The 20,478-nt window shown below is 31.9% G+C and overlaps 1 protein-coding gene across 3 annotated transcripts in view; it reads left to right on the top strand.

Annotated features, from left to right (window-relative positions):
* LOC148304496 (uncharacterized) overlaps positions 1 to 15,508 on the top strand; it is an 86,392-nt gene extending 70,884 nt beyond the window's left edge. For 2 of the 3 annotated variants that reach the window (XM_088268188.1, XM_088268187.1), the window contains 4 exons: positions 8,482 to 8,738; positions 12,087 to 12,608; positions 13,673 to 13,791; positions 14,942 to 15,508. In XM_088268188.1, coding sequence (XP_088124314.1) covers positions 8,482 to 8,738; positions 12,087 to 12,608; positions 13,673 to 13,791; positions 14,942 to 15,095 — 1,052 coding nt within the window. In that variant the 3' untranslated portion in view covers positions 15,096 to 15,508. Of the gene's footprint in view, positions 1 to 3,519; positions 3,595 to 8,481; positions 8,739 to 12,086; positions 12,609 to 13,672; positions 13,792 to 14,941 lie in introns of all 3 variants that reach the window. The other variant, XM_088268186.1, reaches the window with a different exon arrangement.
* The last annotated feature ends 4,970 nt before the right edge of the window (positions 15,509 to 20,478 follow it).

Here is a 20,478-nt window from a genome sequence, read left to right as displayed (position 1 = left end):
ATAGTAAGTACAAATAAATGGCATTTTTCTGTCTGTAAACTCAACACGGTTTTCAGTCAATAAATTTATATCGTTATATATGTATATCTCTACGCGATATGACTCTGATAAAGCCCTTGATATATTTTTTACACACTGAAAAAAATCCTCTTAGCTCAACAATATAATGTTCTATTAAGAGATCGTGTCTCTAAAAACTTTTACCGATAATTAAATAATCTTGAAGTCTTTTCACTAGTATCCCGGTAAAAGTTTCCGCGTGCTTATAAGAATTCCTAAACACTTGGGGCGTGTTGAGCTTTACCAATGTGTTGACCCTTTCAGACACGAATCACTAAAATCACGAAATAAGAAATGAAATAACAATGTTACTAACATATTGTACATACATCGGTAAAAAATGCTAAAACTGAAAATTTAAAAATATATATTTATATATGATTCTTGATCTGAAATGTTGTATTTCTGTGTACTTACCTAACAACTAGAAATACACGACGAATTAGTCACTTTACTGACTTCCTCAATAGTCGGTAATCAGCAACCAGTTTGTGATCTGAATGGAGAACTATCCTAACGCCAAATGAGAATTTTTAGAGAGTACTTTATAAAAAAAGTTCAGGTAAAATTTTCTGCAATAAAATCAGTAACATAAAGATCACAATGCATGAATAAAATCTAAATTAACATCATGCGTCTTAAAACTATATGAACGAATTGAGAATTTGTCAGTTTGACCGAGAATCAAACAAAAAAAAACTAAACGTTATTTATCACAAATTGTATTTCATAAGATTTAAATAAAATCACCTTAACAAGAGAATTAGCGAGATCTAAGTAATATTATTTGTTACGAATTTAGCTCCTCTGCTTATTCTGGTAAAAGTCTATTTCTTAAATAAATAAATATTCTTTGTTCCTGAGAAGAAACATTAAATAGTTAGATAATCCAAATATTTGGCTATTAGTCCGCTTATGAAATAGTCAAATAGTCGTCCAAACCAAAAGTCTGAGTAAATCTACTAAGTTCTGGTATTGTAGGCAATAGAAATCCACTACCCAAATTTTGTAAAATATGCAATTTACGGTTGCATTAATACGTAGGTACCTACAATAAAAATTATTTTATTCGATGGTTTGTAATAAAATATTGACCAAAATAAAACAATAATATATATATATATATATATATATATATATTTTAAATGTATTTAGATAAAATATTAGTTTTAAATTTAGATAAAATCTCCATTTGAAGATTTTAATGGTGCATGAATTGCACATACATTTTTTAACTGAACTGTATTTTCTTCATAAAAAGTTAAAGCTTCCACGTAATATAATCGCCTACTGTGCAAAAAGGTTTTAATACTTCTTGTAAATCAGCTGTAGGTACTAGGCCACGTTTTGCGGTGCCTCAGTTAGGATTAATGGAAAAGAAAGAGAATATAAAGCACACCTTTCTAATATTCATTACATGAAGCTGTGAAAATATTTAAAATCAAACAGCAACGCAATAAAAAACACTGAAAAGTGACAGCAGTGTTGAGAGAAGCAAGCTGTCTGCCATAAGCAACGTTTTATATTGCGCGTGTTGCTGTTATATCAAACTGATAGCGCTGCCATTAAGGTTAAAAAAGTCATTCAATATATGTTTTTACATGTTACAGGTAAAAACACCTGTCACTGGTATACCATATAACAAGATAATGTACATTTTTGAAGAAATTATAGCCACCTCGTGCGTGTGTTATAAGGAGGTCACCAATTTAGTGACCCAATGTGTGTTATTGTGCGGGAAGCCAGAGCAGGATATTTAAAAGAAATGCGTACTTACAGTTTGTTTATTGAAATAAATTCTTACACTTTGGTTACGATTTGATATTAACTTATTATAATTTATCTAATTGATTATTGAACTTTAAATTAAATATGAAGCTAAAATATACGTCCTTTAGTCACCAAGCGATAGCAGGCGATTCTCGCTGGCGCCCTCCGGAATCCGCTCGGGTTGCCAACTTGGTAGTAGCAGTAGTTCAGTGTTGCCAACTTGGTAGTAGTAGTAGCTACCCGCCTACAAAATCGATGAATTTGTTTTGGAGTTTTCAAATTTTTATTTAAATGAATTGTATCGTTATTTAAATCTGAATGTATGCAGTTTATTAATTGATCACATTGTGACTGTATTGATTGAGTTTAAGTGTTTTAAGTTTTAATTGCACATTATTTTTCGTTTTTTTTTCGTGTTTAGATGTTCAAAAAACATACGTTTAGTTATCGCAATTGATGTTAAATTTAGTTTGCATATCTATGTCTAGAATTTAAAAAAATGTTTACTTGAAAATTTTTACCCGTGGCAAACTTGTACCGACAAATTCGATATTGTCAGGGAAATTTTTCTTGCTTGAAAATTTTCAACGTAAACATCATTACAAAGATACATGTATGTGTGTTAGTTGGTAAAATAATTAACCCATCGGCATACAGGCGCCATATCTTGGCGGCAATGAATATTTTACATTCGCATATCAGCCGCGGTTTAAGCCACGCCTCCGTCCATTGGTAGTTCATATTATAAAGATACTTTCATGTGATATCTACAAATAAGTAATGAAAACTTTTAGTAATGCTTTATTTCTTATTAATTTTATACAAATTTACTAACGGCACTTGAACGAAGATGTACTGTAAGTATAGAATTATTCTTTTAATTAAAATATCAACTAAAATCAGTTTAAATTAAAAACTTTACTAATTTTTTCAAGTTTTCTTGTCTGATCAAGAAACTAGGTAAAATACGTGCGTTAAAGTTATATGTGGCATATTTATTGGTAAAACAGTAATAGTTATAATTTTATGAGACAGTTTATTTTATAACTTGGTTGAATTTAAACGCATTTGACGCTTAAAAAGTACGAGTCACATGTGATTTGTTGGACTAATTTATAGCACAAAAATCAATCTGTTTAGTGCATGCTACCTTTTCCTGCATTTGAAGATTATTTCTACGTTTGTTCTCGTTTTATCAGGTTCAAAATATTAGCGCGTCATTGTTTGACAAACCATGTCACCTCCCCTCCGGGCGGGGCAACTTTTTTACTTTTGGGGATACATTCAATTAGTATACAGTGGAACCTCTCATAACGACTGATTCGCATAGCGAGCAAAAAATAATGTGAAAAAGTTGCTCCCTTAACGAACAATATTTCGCATGAGTTATAAAGAAAGGGCTAGTCCCTTTTTTACGACATTCGCTTGTGAGCCGGGACTTCCGCGCCAGTCAAAACAAAAAAAATCTCTTAACGTGTGTTTAATTTGAACTAGTAAGATTCTGGAACCACCTATGCTTGTTATAAGAGGTTTCACTGTATTTGTATACGTGTTTTAAAAAACTGATATGCGGATGGGTTAAGAAGTGTCAGTGTATGTGTTTAGTTGTTGGTTGGCTAAGTTGGTATTGTGGTGTCCCAAAGATATGATGTTCCCAATAATGAAATTTTTCGTTCGCTTCTCCGGCAGATTCGAGGCAGCATCGGTCTGTATGGAAAAGGAGCCATGTCACGTTTGGCTTGCGCAACAATCACAAAACGCATGGTCTGTAATCCTACATTCATTTCCTATGCAAATGTCTTAACTCATTGTGTGTTTACACCCACCATGCGTGAAAATCTGCAATCAAAATTTCAAACGCTAAACACTAAACCCCCCTATAGCGTTGAGATAGGTACCGCGTTATCGGAGTGGAAGTTACAGGCGGGTTAATGTTTTTAAATCGTATTTTGATTTTAAATGACTCCTTTCAGTCATTTTCCTCTGAGTAATACGTAAAAATACAATTTAAAATATTAACCCATTATAACATTATCTTAGATAAAGGGGTACCTATCTGAACGTTGTAGGAGGCTTTACTATACCGCGAAAACGCGTGTCGTCAAGTGTACAACCCGGCCGTACTCACTAGCTCTGTGCGCATTGCGATTTGGGTACGTCAAATATTTATTTATTTATGTTTTTTTTTTCAAAGGGAAATATTTATCTTTTTATATTTTATAAAAAGTATTTATTATAAACAAAATACTTCAATTTCATACTATTTCTGCGAGTCTAAGCGCCTCATTATTGAAAATAGATATCAAATTGTGGTAGAGTGGGTTCGAACACAGAAACTCTGACTCAAGAGTTCGCGACACTAATCATGGGACCACTACCCGACACTATTTATGTTATTTTTACATTTTTATATCTCATCATAGACGAAGAAACATCAAGTTAGGACACAAAATGCCGAACCCTCTTCTAGTGGAACGGAAGTTCTGCTGACGTCAGTCAACAGTTCGGCTTCTCCTGACGAGTTTTACGTGGTTTCCTCCCAGCAATGAACAAATGCTGAGAAGTTCTTGATTGGCCCATACTATCCCTCCTGTTCCCAAAACAGATTAAAATAAAACATATGTTTTTTAGTTAGAAGAAACAAAAATCCACTTAATGATCTATAAACCTTGTTGATAATAAGCAAGGTAAATTATAAATGCAATTCCTATCTTTAAAAAAAAATACGACTCCTTAGTCTTCTTCTTCTTACATTCTCATATAGAAGTCTAGGTATCTACAGTGCTTACGATCTAACCAACCATTGATGGCTCCCGTGAACTCAAAAATAAAGCGTCATGAGATTTATGATATATGTAAGGTTGTCAATCATGGGTAGAATGGTGAATGTTGCACGCGTGTAATGTGACTTAATTAGCCTCTGACATGTCGTAAGCCCTGTAAATACCCAGACTTCCATATTTTATTTATCTTTGGTGAGATGTAAAAATGTATAAATACCTCCTAACCCAGATTTGTGAACAAACAACCAAAAATGTTTTGATACCAAGTTTTGTTCCTTCCCCCTACTTTCTTATATAATATAAAAGTTATTAATACTTTATTTAAAACTTTAGAAAACACTTAATATAAACAAGAATTTAAAAATACTAAAAAATCATCTTATTTTTAAGCAGCCCTTGAGTTTTTTATTTTAGCAGCATCTTTACAATTCATAAAAATGATGTACCCAAATCCCATGTAAAACACGGCTGTGTGCGGTACGCTAGGGTATACTTTACGAATATGCTACCGGTAATGTGGGATAACTTTGGCCCAAAACAAATAAAATATTTTGTAAATTGACGATTTTTGATATATGACGTTATTGAAAGGAGTGAGCGATATGTCTGTTTGTCTGGTAAGGGTGGTAATTTTATTTTTATTGACATCTCATTTCTATTTCCAAGCTAAATTCGATTTCAGATTTCGTAAATGTTGCAATATTTTATTTGGTTTTGGGACACAGAGTATATATGCCTCAGAATATACTTAAAAATTATATTCCATTTACGTTATTATTTGTGTTTTTCACGCATGTGGATTCTATGTGTAATACACACAAAAATTGCACTCAACTTAACTTAAATAACTGTACGAAAAACGCCACAAAAAGCAATAACGTTGTTACAAACCCTCCAGATATAGAACCTAGACTGATCTAACTAAACTGAAATACTTTATTCATTCTTTGTAATACTCGTAATGGAAACTAAATATAGTTTTAATAAAACAAAAAAAGTAAAACTGTGTTAAAAATGTAATATTAAACTAAAAACTCTAAATTAATAACATTTATTTTGATATTACATATTATATAGGGGTTTACGCCTATGCAATATGTAATATCGGACCGGAAAAATCCATTTTTTGTGCACTTTTCGTCATATGGCTAACCATAAATTTATTTTGGGGCGGTTGTGAATACACGTCATGAGGTGCAAATTTGTTACCCTAAATAACTCTAATAACCAATTTATAATAATTTAAATTATATATATATATATATATATATATATATATATATATATATATATATATATATATATATATATATATATATATATATATATATATATATATATATATATATATATATATATATATATATAAATATATATACCCCTATGGTTAGATTAGATAAGGTTCAATATTATATTATAAAGCGGAAATTTTTCTTAAGTGAGAATTCGTTTTACTTGAGAATATTTTGTGTGTGAAAACCCTCCCCGAAAAAGAAAAATATATCGATAGAAGCATTCAATAGGATAACAAATAAATCGCCCTGTAATTTAAATGTCTCTTCGCTAAGTAGGAAAATACACATTTATTTAATTTAATATGATCGTTAGCGAGGATAGGTGCCAAATCTTTTGTGTATGCCAGGAGAAGAAAACAAAAGCTCAGACCGACCCGAAAATTTGTAAGTTGAAAGCTTTTGAATTCGAATATTTCTATTCTTCGTTATGATTCATACAAAACATGATTTTTTACAAACTTTTAATTTAGAATGTCTTCGCCTCATTAAAAACTAGATTATGTTATATTATACGATCGTTATAAAAATAAGAAAATACATCGTTGGTTTCGTAGTATTTGATCTTATACATGCAGACGCGCCAATTTAGTGAAGTCTTAAGTCTATATTCCTAATTTAAAGAGTATCGTGTTTAAATATCGTCATTTACACTTTAATAATGTTTTTAAAAACCTGTGGTTTTTAAGATAGTTAAATAATTCATATAACTTACTTGATTTGTTTAAAACGAAAAACAATTTAACAAAATAAACGATTTATAGAATAGTCGTAAACTATTTGCATTTTTATGATGCATATTTCTTATTGTCCGCCTCCGTAGTGTAATGGTCAGCACGTTCGGCTACAGTTCTGGAGGACCCGGGTTCGTTTCCCAGGTGGGGTAAGAATAAATATGAGTGATTTTTTCACTGTAATATTTATTCAATATTACCCTGGACTGGTACTTGAAGCGGAGGACTGATCACCTTTCCTTCATGTGTAAAAACGATCAAGATAACACTGCGTTTATATGACGCAGTGCCCTATGCACCATTGGGGTACGGATAAGGGTTTTATTATTATTATATTTCTTAATAAATATGAACGTTGATTTTCACGTTTACTGTCTATAAAAAAATAAAGAAAAACTGTGTATTATGACGGTTCGACCACCATTACAGATGTCCTATTTAAATAGTTTCACCCAGAATATGTGTATTTTATCTTATAAAGTATAAAAAATGTGAAATTAAAACAGCTTATATATTTTTTTACTGTTTTATTCAGTTTTACAAATAAACATATTTTCCGTTGCGCCGTTTTAGGAACGTGAGTTTTTTTTACGGATATACAAATAAATATTCAACTTTTTTTAAAAACACATCTTTTATTTCGTCGGTTTTCAACAATATATTCACAAATAAATTTATAAAAATGTCAGCATCAAAAATTACGATATGGAATTTTCTAATGGGAATGTGTTTTAAACCAATAGAATTCGAAAATTATGTTGTCCTACATTTTGACTTCATACATTGATTACAGTTAAAATATAAAATATAAGTGATAAATTAAAATATATGTTATGGTCGTAAGGCTCAAAATAACTGAAAGTTGACTTTCTAGAACTGGATCATCTAAACGCATACATCGTATCATTAAGCCTGTAATAAACTTGATTCTCCTTTAAAGAAACACCTTTGAAGCGTCAATTTATTTTCGTTAAATAGCGAGTGTTTTCAATCTGAGTGTCGTAGTTGAATTTGACACATAACACACGTTGCATAGCCAACGGCTATAAACATATTATCTGTACATACATATATACAATTTGTATTTTTACATTTTCCTGCGCATTTTCCTGGAAAAATCTGGAATAAGATCCAATTGCTTTAAAAATAAAATATTTTAATTTTGCATTATATTACTAAAAAAAATCTCCAATTTAATATTACCTAAGTAGGTACTTTTTAAAATGATTAACAGTTGAAATTACTTCTTCTTCGTGTGCCCTCTGTCCTCCACTGCTAGATATAGGCCTCTACCGTATTCTGGTCGGTTGCTGTTTGCAGCCATTTTCCACCCCTCATCGGCCATATCGCCATCTTTTTTTTAGGATCTACCTCTTTTGTTCTTCTAGGGTCTTAATCCTAAAAAAATTGCGATCCATCTTGTAGGGGTTGCAATCAGTAAAATATATGGACTTTTCATATCTATAAATTAATTTATTGCACAGCATTTTTATATATGTAAACATGTTTCATTCATTCGATGTAAATACGTAATTATTTATTTTCATATCAACTTATGATGTTATGTTAAATTTTTCATTATTCCACGCATGAAAATACTACGTAGACTTAGAACCGGTTACCTACTGTGCATCGTTTAAATTTATTATTCGAATATATATTATTCGAAAAATAAATATAGCTCAAGTGGTTAAAAACTAGTATTTTCTTTTACAATTTCATCATGTCTTACCACAAAGTGCCAAAACAATAAAAAAAATATTATAATGGTAGTGATAGTACAAAAGTATGATGATGAAGAGTGATACCAAAAAATGAAGCAAAATTTGCGTTTTTTTCCAGAGAAATGCGGTCCGGTCAGCAGCGCGCTCGGGCACGCCACGGCCGCGGAGCCGGAGCCCCCGCAGCCGCTGGTGACGCGGCGCCCCTCGTCCGCGGGGCTGCCCAAGTGGGCGCCGCCCGCCAGCGCGCCTCTGCCGCAGGGCGCCGGCCTGGCGCCGCCCACGCGCCTGCAGCCCCTCTCGCTGGCCACGCTCGACAGGGACTGCTTCATCATACCGGTGCACAGCCTGGACAGGTTCCTGCCCGCCGGGGTGCCGGTGAGCCCAAGATGAATTACAGTCAGTTGAACGGCCTACCAAGAGAGGTGGATAGTTTTCATCTCAGCTAGGCTTACTTAGGTTCATCTCAGCTAGGTCGGTGACTTTTTGCAGAAGGGATGCTGGACGTCAAATGCTGGACATCAAATACTCGTACTTACTACATAAGTACTCGATTTCAAATATGCACATCTAGACGATTTCAAATATGCACACCTATGCATAATCTGACCATTTATTTTTGTCCTCAAAACGGGACATCTACCAATTTTTACGTATTAGTATGTATATTCAAGGAAACACATATTTTTTTTCATAGTATATATATATTTTCTTCTTCTTCTTTTTGTAGATCCTAAGGATCTGTTTGTGCCTCCGCATGTCGCTCTTGGGATGTTGACTCCCAGCTGTCATTCCATCTTTTCGGAGGTCTCCCTGGGGGTCTGCGTCCTTCAGCGTTTCCATGAAGGGCGATACGTGGAAGTCTGTCTTCTGACATTTTGTTTATATGTTCATTTCAGTATCGCCTTCGTTGTCGTCCCCACCTCACGATATCCTCCGTCTTACACATGCTCCGGATGTCGGTATTTCTTACTCGGTCTCGCAATGTGTTTCCGGTTATGGATCGGAGAGTCTTCATCTCGGAGGTTCGAAGTCGAGATTTTGTTCTGGAAGTATCTGCTCTTGCCCCAATCCCATAAGTAGCTATTGGTCGAACACATGTTTTATATATTTTCATTTTACTTTCTATTCTCAAGTGTTCCTCCACACTGAGTTTCTGAGGCATCCTGATATAACTGCAGCCTTAACCACTTCGATTGAATTATATAGAGCAGTGTTAATTATCCTACTCCCCTAGTATCTAGGATTACTAAAATAACTTTACTGCCCTTGTCACCCTGTGTATAAGAACTTAGTGATGGATAATACACACTAGTTAATATTAACTTACATGCCCCGCTGACAGTCATAGATAAGGAATTTGAAAGCATTAGTAATCATTTGTATTTTTGATCACGAAAAACGTTGCATGATTGATTAAATACGATAATAGAAGATAAAACAAAAGATAAAATAAGATTTAAAAAAAAAAATGGATGGGTCCGAACGGAAATCAAGAGTTTCTATACCGTACTTGGAAATGTGGATGGATCTTTCAGAGTATAGGTTTTATACTAAGCCTAACTGTTGATAAGTTGAAAAAATAGTTATAATACAAATAATAGTTTTCTTAAATTTTGTTTTTGATTCCAAAAACTTGGGGGCGGTGGTTTTCAGTCAAGTAGTTTGTATAGCTGAAAAAATGTACGCGCTAGCCCTACCAACAATAGTTATCCCAAATTTTTATTAATAATTTTTTAACTCTGCTTTTACGTTTAAAAATATACTAGTAGTTCCATATTCCGGCCATTTTTGTGTTCTTTTGCATTTTAAGTAAAGGTTATATGGAAGCGCCCCTAACCCTCAGTCTACCTTAAACAAAACTATTAATAACTACCGTTACGGTCTAATAGACCCTTATGTAAAGTATGGTACCTACTTTGTTTGTAACCCTCGTGTACATTACATATCGTTATCTCCATATAATTTAAGAGTTTCAATAAACCCATTATTGACTTCGGAACGGGTCTAAGGGACCCGCTTGGTAGACAAAAGGTTAAGGTAGGTACTATTGTAAGAAAATGGCGGTTTATAAATTATCCAAAATGATTATCATTATTATAAATAATATCGCTGCTCATTAAGTTGAACTAAAATACAGAGGAATTGCATCTAGCAAAGCTTTATAATATTATTATGACACTTGGGAGTCGATCTGCCATCTCGAAGGTGCTTGACATGAAACGTCATAATATAAATGAGGAACCGTCATCTAGCTTACTAAATTAACACAGATCTAGAGCGTGCCATTTATATCTGGCATACAAATTAAATACATGCACGTGTTGCATTACTTGTAACACATTGTACACTATGATTTTATTCATCAAAATTTTCTGAATAGAATCTTAGTATATAATATTTATCGCTCACTCCTTTCAACAACGTCATATCGTAGTCATACAGGAGAAAGTGACCAAGTGCATTTTTTACAAAAAAACGTGATCATTGACTATTTGATATCTTACTAGCTTAATATTGTCCTGAAAAAATCCCAAAGGATTTTGTACTTGGAAAGATAATATATTATAATATATTGAGGATAATATATTATAATATATAGGATAATATATTATAATATAATATATTGACTTGTTGAAAATGACTAACTGCATTGATGTTTATTTTCTTGCCAAGCAAAAGTGATTTTCATGGCCCTCCTAAACATTTTACGTTTTGTCAGTTGGTCACTTTTTCCTGTACGACTACGATATATCAAAAATCGACAATTTTCAGTTGTGCGTGTTTTCGGAATGCCCAGAAAATGAACTAAATCCCAGCACAAGAAGCAATTTTTTAACTTAATATTTACCCGCTACAGGGCATAAAGTGTTGTTTTTTCATTTTGAAGAAAAGGTATAGTTTAAGTATTTTTTTAAAATATACTAAATATTTTTCAAATGGAGAAAAAAACAGTCAGGTTTTACCTAAAAACATCTGTTGCACAGTGAAAAGTTCAATAAGTGGCTTGATATTTATTTTTAATACATTTCATTATATTTTCAAACTTTAAAAACGATCTCCTGAAAAATCAAGTTTTTTGATATATGACGTTGTTGAAAGGAGTGAGCGTTATGTACTAAGATTTTATTCATCAAAATCAATCGGCAATCCACGTCGAAGTTTTGACTTTAATTTTTTTTTGTATTTTTCAATTAATCATTCGTACGTTTTTATAACCAAAAATCTCCTTCCCTCTTCAAATTTGCTTTTCAACCTCGTATGACTTTCTATTTTCACACAAAACTTACTTTTTCTTTACAATTCTGTACATGTATATGGTCAGCCTCCGTAGTATATACCATAATGGTTCATAAAAGTCCCGTATTCGATTCCAAGAGGAGGGGGGTCAAATAAATGTAAGAGATTTTTTTCACTCTAAAATTTATTCAATAATACCCTAGACTGGTACCTGAAGCGGAGGACTGAAAACCTTTCCTTCATATGTTATTGATCAAGATAACACTACGTTTATATAATGCAGTGCCCTATGCAGAATCGGGTGCGGAAAAAAGTTTGAAGAAGATTTATGTCTTTAGATAAGGCCTCTCCCTCTCTCTCTTTCTGATCTTCTTTTTTGTTCCTACTCACACTGTCTTCATTTTTATCAATTTCTTAATATGTAAATACTAACTCTTTATAATTTTTGTGTCAAATAAATTTATTGTTTATTCTGACTATTTGCAGTTTCCGATACCCCAACCACAGCCGCTGGACAAAGCAACACCTAACAAATCTGTTCTCCCCGCTCACTCACTCAGCGTACTAGAAGTTGCAGACCCTAAACTGTGTATTTTGGCCCATCTGATGAGTCCACTGGAGGCCATAGACCCCATCCTGGAGTCCCCGCTAGCCAGGCCCTTGCACAGGCAGAGGGCGGCGGCCAGTGAACTTCTGACAGACGTGGCCCAAGCCAACACCGCAGTCGGGGGAATGCTCTTAGCCAACATGGAGAAGAATGCAGAATTCCCGTTCATCGCGTACTATGTCATCAACAGCACCCAGACTGATCCGTTAGTGTTTTATAACAACATGAGAGGCGCATCCCTGTCCAAGTTCGATCCGAGATCTATGCGTTACACCGCTGCTCATACTTTGGACCTGTACAGCGAAGTTGCGACTATTTGTAGACCTCCCTTCCAAGACCTCACCGGGGGAGTCAAAAGATCACACACGCCAACTACAGGATATATTATTAGTGTTTACAAGGTATGGACTATCTGATTTATTTATAATTCTCGACATTTCATATTTTTTTCAATGTTTAAAGTATTTGGTTACTGTATTAAAGGTCACAGGTTCAATTCCCTAAAAAGAGATCAAAATAAATATTTTTCAAATGAATATTTATTTAATTTAACCCTGGACTGGTACCTGAAGCGCAGAACTGATCACCTTGCCTTCATATAATTAATGATTTAATTTAATTAATGATTATATGATTCCCTCCATATAATTAATGATTTGGATGCGGAAAAGGGTCATAAAAATGTTTCACAAATAGATCTGGAGTTCCTATTCCTTATGCTTGGAATCTGTGTAGCTTATAAAATGTACACATTACCAGTGATGTACAGACGTGCAACCCTGAGTGGCCTGGCCATTACTGCTATTCTGCTTTTTTCCTACTAATTTTATTTATTTTCCATTTCATTCCCAAATAGGTGCAATGTCCTACATCTTGAATATCGTCACATTCATTATGTGTATTTCCATTTATTTAATTTATAAGTGTAAATAAATAAAGGATATTTAATCAGTTCCTTGACTAGCCCAAGTGTGACTCGGGCAAGGAGTTTGTATTGCATTTGACGAGCCCAAGCACTGCTCGGGTAAATCATATATTGACTTGGCAGTTCTGCTTTGGCCGAGTCAAATACAAACCCATTTGTTTTTATTGAATAACCCGAGCGTGTGTTTTTAACAGTCTTGTTTCCATTTATGTGTGACAATTTCCTGCACTGAGCAATTTTCTTGCCAAAATTGAACTGTTAAGTGGTTAATATCGTTTATAGTTTGCAATATTTCTTTTGTTTGATTTTCTTACTGTTTTCATTTCGAAAATTGTTTTGCATATGAAAGTTGTACATTATTATCTATATTTTTTTCAATAAAAGACTTTGTTTAAACTTAATTTAATAACCAGCCTGTTTGGATCGCCGATTTGGTGCGAGCAAGGTTGCTTTGACCCAAGTTGTTTGGTGCAAGTCCATTATACTTAGATTATTCTTATGAATATTCACTTTATCTATGAAACATCTTTTCGTTTTAAGGTATTTGAAGGTGATGATGGAGAGAGATTTGAAAGGAACTGGCTGTACTGGACCGGAGCGAGGATGCTGTATAGACACCTTCCCAGAGCAGCGGGGTTAAGACGAATAGCATTACACAAGTAATCATTTTTAAACATTGAACATATTTGTCCAAATAAAAGTACTGTTGACAATATATGACGATACATAATAACATGAAAGTGTCATATTTTTTAATGTAGGTATTTACATATGTAGAGGTCCTCACCAGAAAGTTACATTTCCAATATTGCACAAAAAATTCTTTTAATGCAAATCTGTTCTGTTTACTGTATTCTATTGAAATCTTCATTAAAGTTGCTACAAAACATAACCAATCCTGTGTTAAACCAATATGAAATCATTAAATCGCACCAAAACGTAATAATTTTACAAGCTAGAATTCCTAATTACTCAAAAGCTTTTGTAATGGAAATGTATTTTTGTGAGGAACTCCACAAATGCTGTTAAATTAGTCGTTACGACGAAAAGTGAAAACCACAAATAAACAGATTAGGCTTATTCCCACTCTCATCTGTTGAAAATCATCATATCATCTAGTTTTACCAAAACTCAAGATCCACGGGTACCAATATATATACTGGCAATGGTATGGACAATGAAAGTAGTAAATTGAACTCACGATTGGTTGGAAATATTAATTTATAAATGTAATAACGGTTTGCTTAATTTTCTATTTTTGTTCATTTGTTTGCAAGAGTAAATATGAGAACGAACCAAATGTTCACAACATTTTTGAGTGTGATCAAATCCTTGTTTACAAATCTGAGTTTTTCATTTAGGAGTTATTTTTACATTTTGATATCGTATTCGTACAGGAGAAAGTGACCAACTGACAAAGCGTAAAAAGTTCAGGCGGGCCATTTAAGTCGCATTTGCTTGGCAAGAAAATAAACATCAATGCAGTAAGTCATTTTTAACAAGTTAATATATTATACTTCCAAGTTTAAAATCCTTTGAGATTTTTTCAGGCATTATTAAGCTAGTAAGATATCAAGCAGTCAATGATCACGTTTTTTGTAAAAAACGCACTTGGTCACTTTCTCCTGTATGACGACGATATGTCAACATAGATAAATGTGTACAAGAGGTTTTCTTCTTCCTTGTTGAGATGTTAAAATGTAAACAGTAAATGTCTTTAAAACAGACTTGGTTTATAGGTGTGAGCTTTCGTATATTCATATATTCATCCAATATTTTTGAAATATGACAGATTTTTATGAATTTCAGATCAGTGGCCACAAAAGGTGACAGAATGTACCTGCTAGTGTGTGAATGTGGAACTCTCCTTCAGGATATGTCTGCAGCAGCGTTACTGGTGCCCGCCCTGAGAGCCCGACTATGCGGCTATACAGGACTCTACAGACCTATAGAAGCTTTCTAGCAAGAGGACACCAAGCTGGATCTTGACTCCAACAAGAACCAGCAAAACAAGAAGGACAATCTTGTGATCATAATATAGATTTAAGTTTGTGTCATTATAATTCGTTGAAGGCATGCTGTCCCTACGGTGCATTCTCACTGACCATTCCATATATTTTCCGGATGACATGGTTAATATTGTGCATTTTGTTCATATGTGGAAGTCATGTGATTCATTCATTCAAACCCTTATCTGCACCCCAATGGTGCATAGGGCGCTGCATCATATAAACGCAGTGTTATCTCGATCGTTAACACATGAAGGAAAGGTGATCAGCCCTCCGCTTCCGGTACCAGTCCAAGGTAATATTGAATAAATATAAGGGTGAAAAAATCACTTTTATTTATTTGACCCCCCCTGGGAATCGAACCCGGGACCTCCAGCACGGTAGCCGAGCGTGCTGACCATTACGCTACGGAGGCGGACAAAAAAAAGTCATGTGATTGGATGGATATAATCAGTAGAAAGCAGTTTTCTAAAATTAACAGGGCGGTGATAAGAATCAATTAAAGTGACTTATAATGCAGATTTAATGTACATTGGGTTCGTTTGTTTGTTAGACTTTAGAGCAGTGGTTCTTAACCTGGTTTCGATGGAAGCCCAAGGGTTCGTTGAGTCAGTCTTTTGGGTTCGGCGGAGGTCAAAATACACACCCGACTTATTGTACGACATATTGATTTATCCAATAGATCTAGTATATTATATGAAAGGAATATATCAAATATTATGAAAAATGATACTTCATATGATATATTCATTTATCCAATAGATCCAGAATATTATTTTAGAGGAATATATCAATCTTACAATACATTTTTCCAAGTAAGGGTTCGGTGAACGAGCATATGAAACTGGCACCTTCAAAACTGTTAAAAACCACTGCTTTAGAGGGATGAAAATATGAGATTAATGGACCCTGTAGATGCTTGTATAAAGATGGAGATAGCTAGATAGTTAGTATGTTATAGGTCCGAGAAGCTTATTGAAACACAGAGACAATGGTGGACCCATATCTTAATCAGAGCCCGGAATCGGTCCAGAGTAGACTGTACGGCGTCTTAAGCAAGCGAGTAAGAAATATGTTTGACAAATTTAAGAAACAAATTGAAGGGAATAAAAGCCTGATATATGTTAAAGTAGGTTAAAAACCTGAAATAGATTAGAGTCAGTCAGAACTCAGCTTCGGTTTAAGTGATTTTTGCTAAATTTAATTCCTAGATATGAACTAGGCTGGAATTGTTTGGGAAATAAAATGTGTTAAATGCGCAGTCTATATAAATTCAACATTACTTTTGAACTCTTATTTAAAAAAAAACATATTTCTATTTTTATAACGCTTGAATAATCCACTTAATTGAGTTTTATTTTTATTTACGACTAGTTTCGAAAACCACAATTGTTTTCATCTTCTGGTGCAAATTAAAAACAAATTAAATTAATTAGTTTTTAATTTGTACCAGAAGATGAAAACAATTGTCGTTTTCGAAACTAGTCGTAAATAAAAATAAAACTCAATTAAGTGTTATAAAAATAAAAATAATCATGTCATTCCACAAAGTTAATGCCGAATCAATAAATAATATAAAAAACTTTGGCATTTTGTAACCAATTGTCTATTACTACTATCAGAATGTTAATAATACCTAAAATAAAATTTAACGAACACATTTTTAACTCAATACAAGAAATTTTAAATTGATCTACACTGCATAGTTAACGTGTTGTCTTTTGTCTGTTATTTAAGCACTGTGACTGTATTCACGATTGCCTTTAAATTAGGACCTTGTTATGATGTATTCTTCCTTCATCCAGTTTGAATCATTATATTCTTTGGTAAAATATCTGCGCTCAACACCCATGTGTCAAAAACTCAGTGTGAACAAAATGCCATCATTAAAAATACCGAGATTTTCAATCATATTTTTTATCTGTGCAATATTTCATAAAATTGTATCTGATGTATTTGCTGTTCTATTGGTCAATTAACATTTATGTCATTTTACAAATAATTTGAAATTAATTTTATTGGAGATTATGTCAAAACGTAAGGTTATGATTTGCTAAATTAAAAAAAAACATGTTTAACTTTATTACTGTTTTGATCATTTATAAACTACATATTTATTGATTTTATTCAGGACCTATATTAGATAAAGAAATATAACTTTGTCCTCTCCTATATCGAACCTGGACAGCCGTCACAGAACACATGAAAAATGATGACTCTATAGCTGTTATCATTTTCACAATAGTTACGTTTGAATTTTTTTATAATTTTAATTTTTTCTATATTTTTTAAAAGGAATAACTCGCGAAGCCTATATTCTTAGAGGCTTGTCTACAGGTAGGATAGTAGGAATAGGGAAAGTAGATGTGAAAAATGCATCACAAACACCCAGACCAATTAAAAATAAATATTTCTTAAATTCATTTTGCAATAGGCTGGGATCGAATCCACAACGCCAGTTTCAAATTTATCGACTATGCAATAGCGCCTGTCAATCAGTTGTTAAATACTTACAAGCAATAATTAATGTAAAATAATACTTATTTAACTGTTTGGTACAGTCTGTACATATCTTGTTAAAATTTAGCATAATTTGAAGATGCATATCACATGATACATATTACTTCAAAAAATATCAAAATTTCACAAGAAAATTAATATAATACATAATCAAAAAACATATTGATGCACATATCGTTTCCTTTTGGTGTTTTATGTTAGATAACATATTAAATAAGATACATTATAGTACTATGTTTAATGCAATGTTATATTTGCAAATAGGGGACCCTATGATATTCAGTACCTTAGTAATTTGGTATAAATGATTAGCAATTATGTATTGTATTTATGTACACCAAAAATGTTCATTAAGTTAATATTAATTGTATCTTAATTATTTTAAATACTATTTTTATGTCAAAATAAGTTATTTATATTATTAAATATTCGTAAAAGAAAGTCTAAAACCTTTAGGCAAAATGTTTTTTTAAAAAATATTTTTCTGCTTCTTATTTATGAATATTTTTTTATGAGAAAAAATAATGTTTTAATGTAAAGCTTAACTGTATTGTTAATATATTTGTAGATATAATATGTAAAATAGTTGTTTGCAAATATTTATTCCTTAGATTTAAGTAACCTTCATATTATATATATATATACATATTTTGAAATGATGAAATTTTCTCATATAGTTAGACCCGCATGATATATACATATCACAATTGTTTTCTACATCTTTAAATGGTTCACTTTTTAAAGATTCCACTCTCTTACACTAAGGGTTATAAAACTGCATATCATATAGTTTTCTTCTAGTCCTTATCCGTAGCAAATGGTACGTTAATTACTTAACCGTTGAATTTTGCCAAAAAAATTTATCACGCCAGGAAATGGTCAACAGAAAATGTAAACAAATATATTAATATTGGGTCGGTCAAATTATTACTGATAATTCAGAATATGATTTGCCTGAGTGTAATTTCTGAGAACTGGTTAAGTGCTACTTTGTATTAAAGAAAATAAAAAATTATGAATCAATTTAAAAACATTGATTCTTAATTAATTTTACTGTGTAAATATAACTATTTCTTAAAATCTATTGCATTCAGCATCATTATCAAACAACATTTGTGAAGCTTTTTTATTAGTTGAACATGGACAAAATAAGAAACGGTTTCTATCTTTTTCTCATCCTTCAACATCCCAAAGGTACAATTCTAAAATTTAGGCCAAGCTTCAAAATACAAAAAAAAAAAGAAATAGTGATATTTACCAAATAAAATTTTAATTAAAATAAAATAGATAGACCTCACCACAAAGTGACTGCTGAATCAATTGATAAATTTATTGAATTTAAAACATCTGTTTTCAAAATGTTTTTATGCATAAAAACATGATTCAGAAAAAAAATTACAATTTCATTGTGCTATTATTTTTAAGTTTGTTTGTTGGATCTGTTGAATAATGCGTATATCAATGTTTATCAAACAAAATTTGTTATTAATTAGATTTATAAATATGTAAAAAGTAAGCATCGTACTTAGTGAAACATTAGTTCTTATGGTGCTATATAAGTAAGAAAGATTTCTTAACTCTATGTAAATATGCCTTCTTAGTAGATAATTCATTATACTATCTTCTAAAGTTATTAGTAATTAATTGTTTCTCTTACTGACCAACGTTATCAAATGGGTTGTGATACAGTCTTCATAAATAATATTTAATATTTTAAATAATGCGAACCTTCTCAGTAATTAAATGTCATACTTGTATGCAGTGAAAAACATCTAAAAATATAAATAATAACATAATATTGATATGTGTTACAATATCTAACATGACATTTATTGAATTTTGCAGAAGAACAAAAAAAACATGTAGTATTTTGAAAAATCAAGATATATTATGTATTCTTAAATTTAATATTAAACATACCACAAAATATAAATATTAATATAAAACCGTTGGAGAGGTTGTCATTAAAAATACGAAATGGATTTTATTTTTTACAAGTAACTTGTATGAATATATATATATATATATATATATTTTTTTTTTTATTTTATTATTTTTTTTTAACTCTTTATTCCAGCTTGACTAAGTGGTGGGTGCAATACTTAGTCAACCATATATGTTTTACAACATTTTATTTGTATTATAATATATATTTAGACGACTTTCTTTTTGTTTACCCAATTATATCAATATCTTTGGACCAGAATTTTTTATATTCTCTTTGCCCCTATTCACACCTAAGTGGTGTATAGGGCACCACATCAAATCGACGTATTCTTAACTTGATTGTGATTATGTACATGAATTTTTTTTTCTCCTGTAAAATTATTGAAAATTCCAAAATTCAATTATTATCAAAGATGTTTAAATTACAGAAATTTAAAAAACCATGACCTAATTCAATTTTTCTCATTAAAGACAATAATTTTAGGATCTTAATGGTTAATTTTTTTCATCCATTTTCAAAAACTTTGAACAATTTTGCTTTATAGCTTTAAAAAAATTAGAAGTTAAAAAATAGGTGGCCTTGCTAATTTTTAAACAAATCAATGAGTAGACTTTTGGTATTTCACTCCAGAAATTTAGATACATTAGAAGTATATCTAACTTTTTCCTTTTAATAAATAATATGCCAAATGATTTGTATAAAAAATAAGAAAATTCAAGCACAATTTTATAAAAAGGAATGTTCTATAAATATTAATATTGAGAATTGTTAGGGGAGCAAATATTTAAGTACCGTAGATTACTTTAAGGGATTTACATTACAACTTATACGGGCTTGTTTAAGAAGCAAAATCTTCCAACCAACCAAAA

Source organism: Brachycentrus maculatus, unplaced genomic scaffold (genome assembly GCF_059751285.1).
Source record: "Brachycentrus maculatus isolate JH-2025_06_01 unplaced genomic scaffold, ASM5975128v1 h1tg000315l, whole genome shotgun sequence".
Classification (NCBI taxonomy): Eukaryota; Metazoa; Arthropoda; class Insecta; order Trichoptera; family Brachycentridae; genus Brachycentrus; species Brachycentrus maculatus.
The sequence above is the reverse complement of the archived record's forward strand: the minus strand, read 5'-3'. Positions and strand labels throughout refer to the sequence as shown.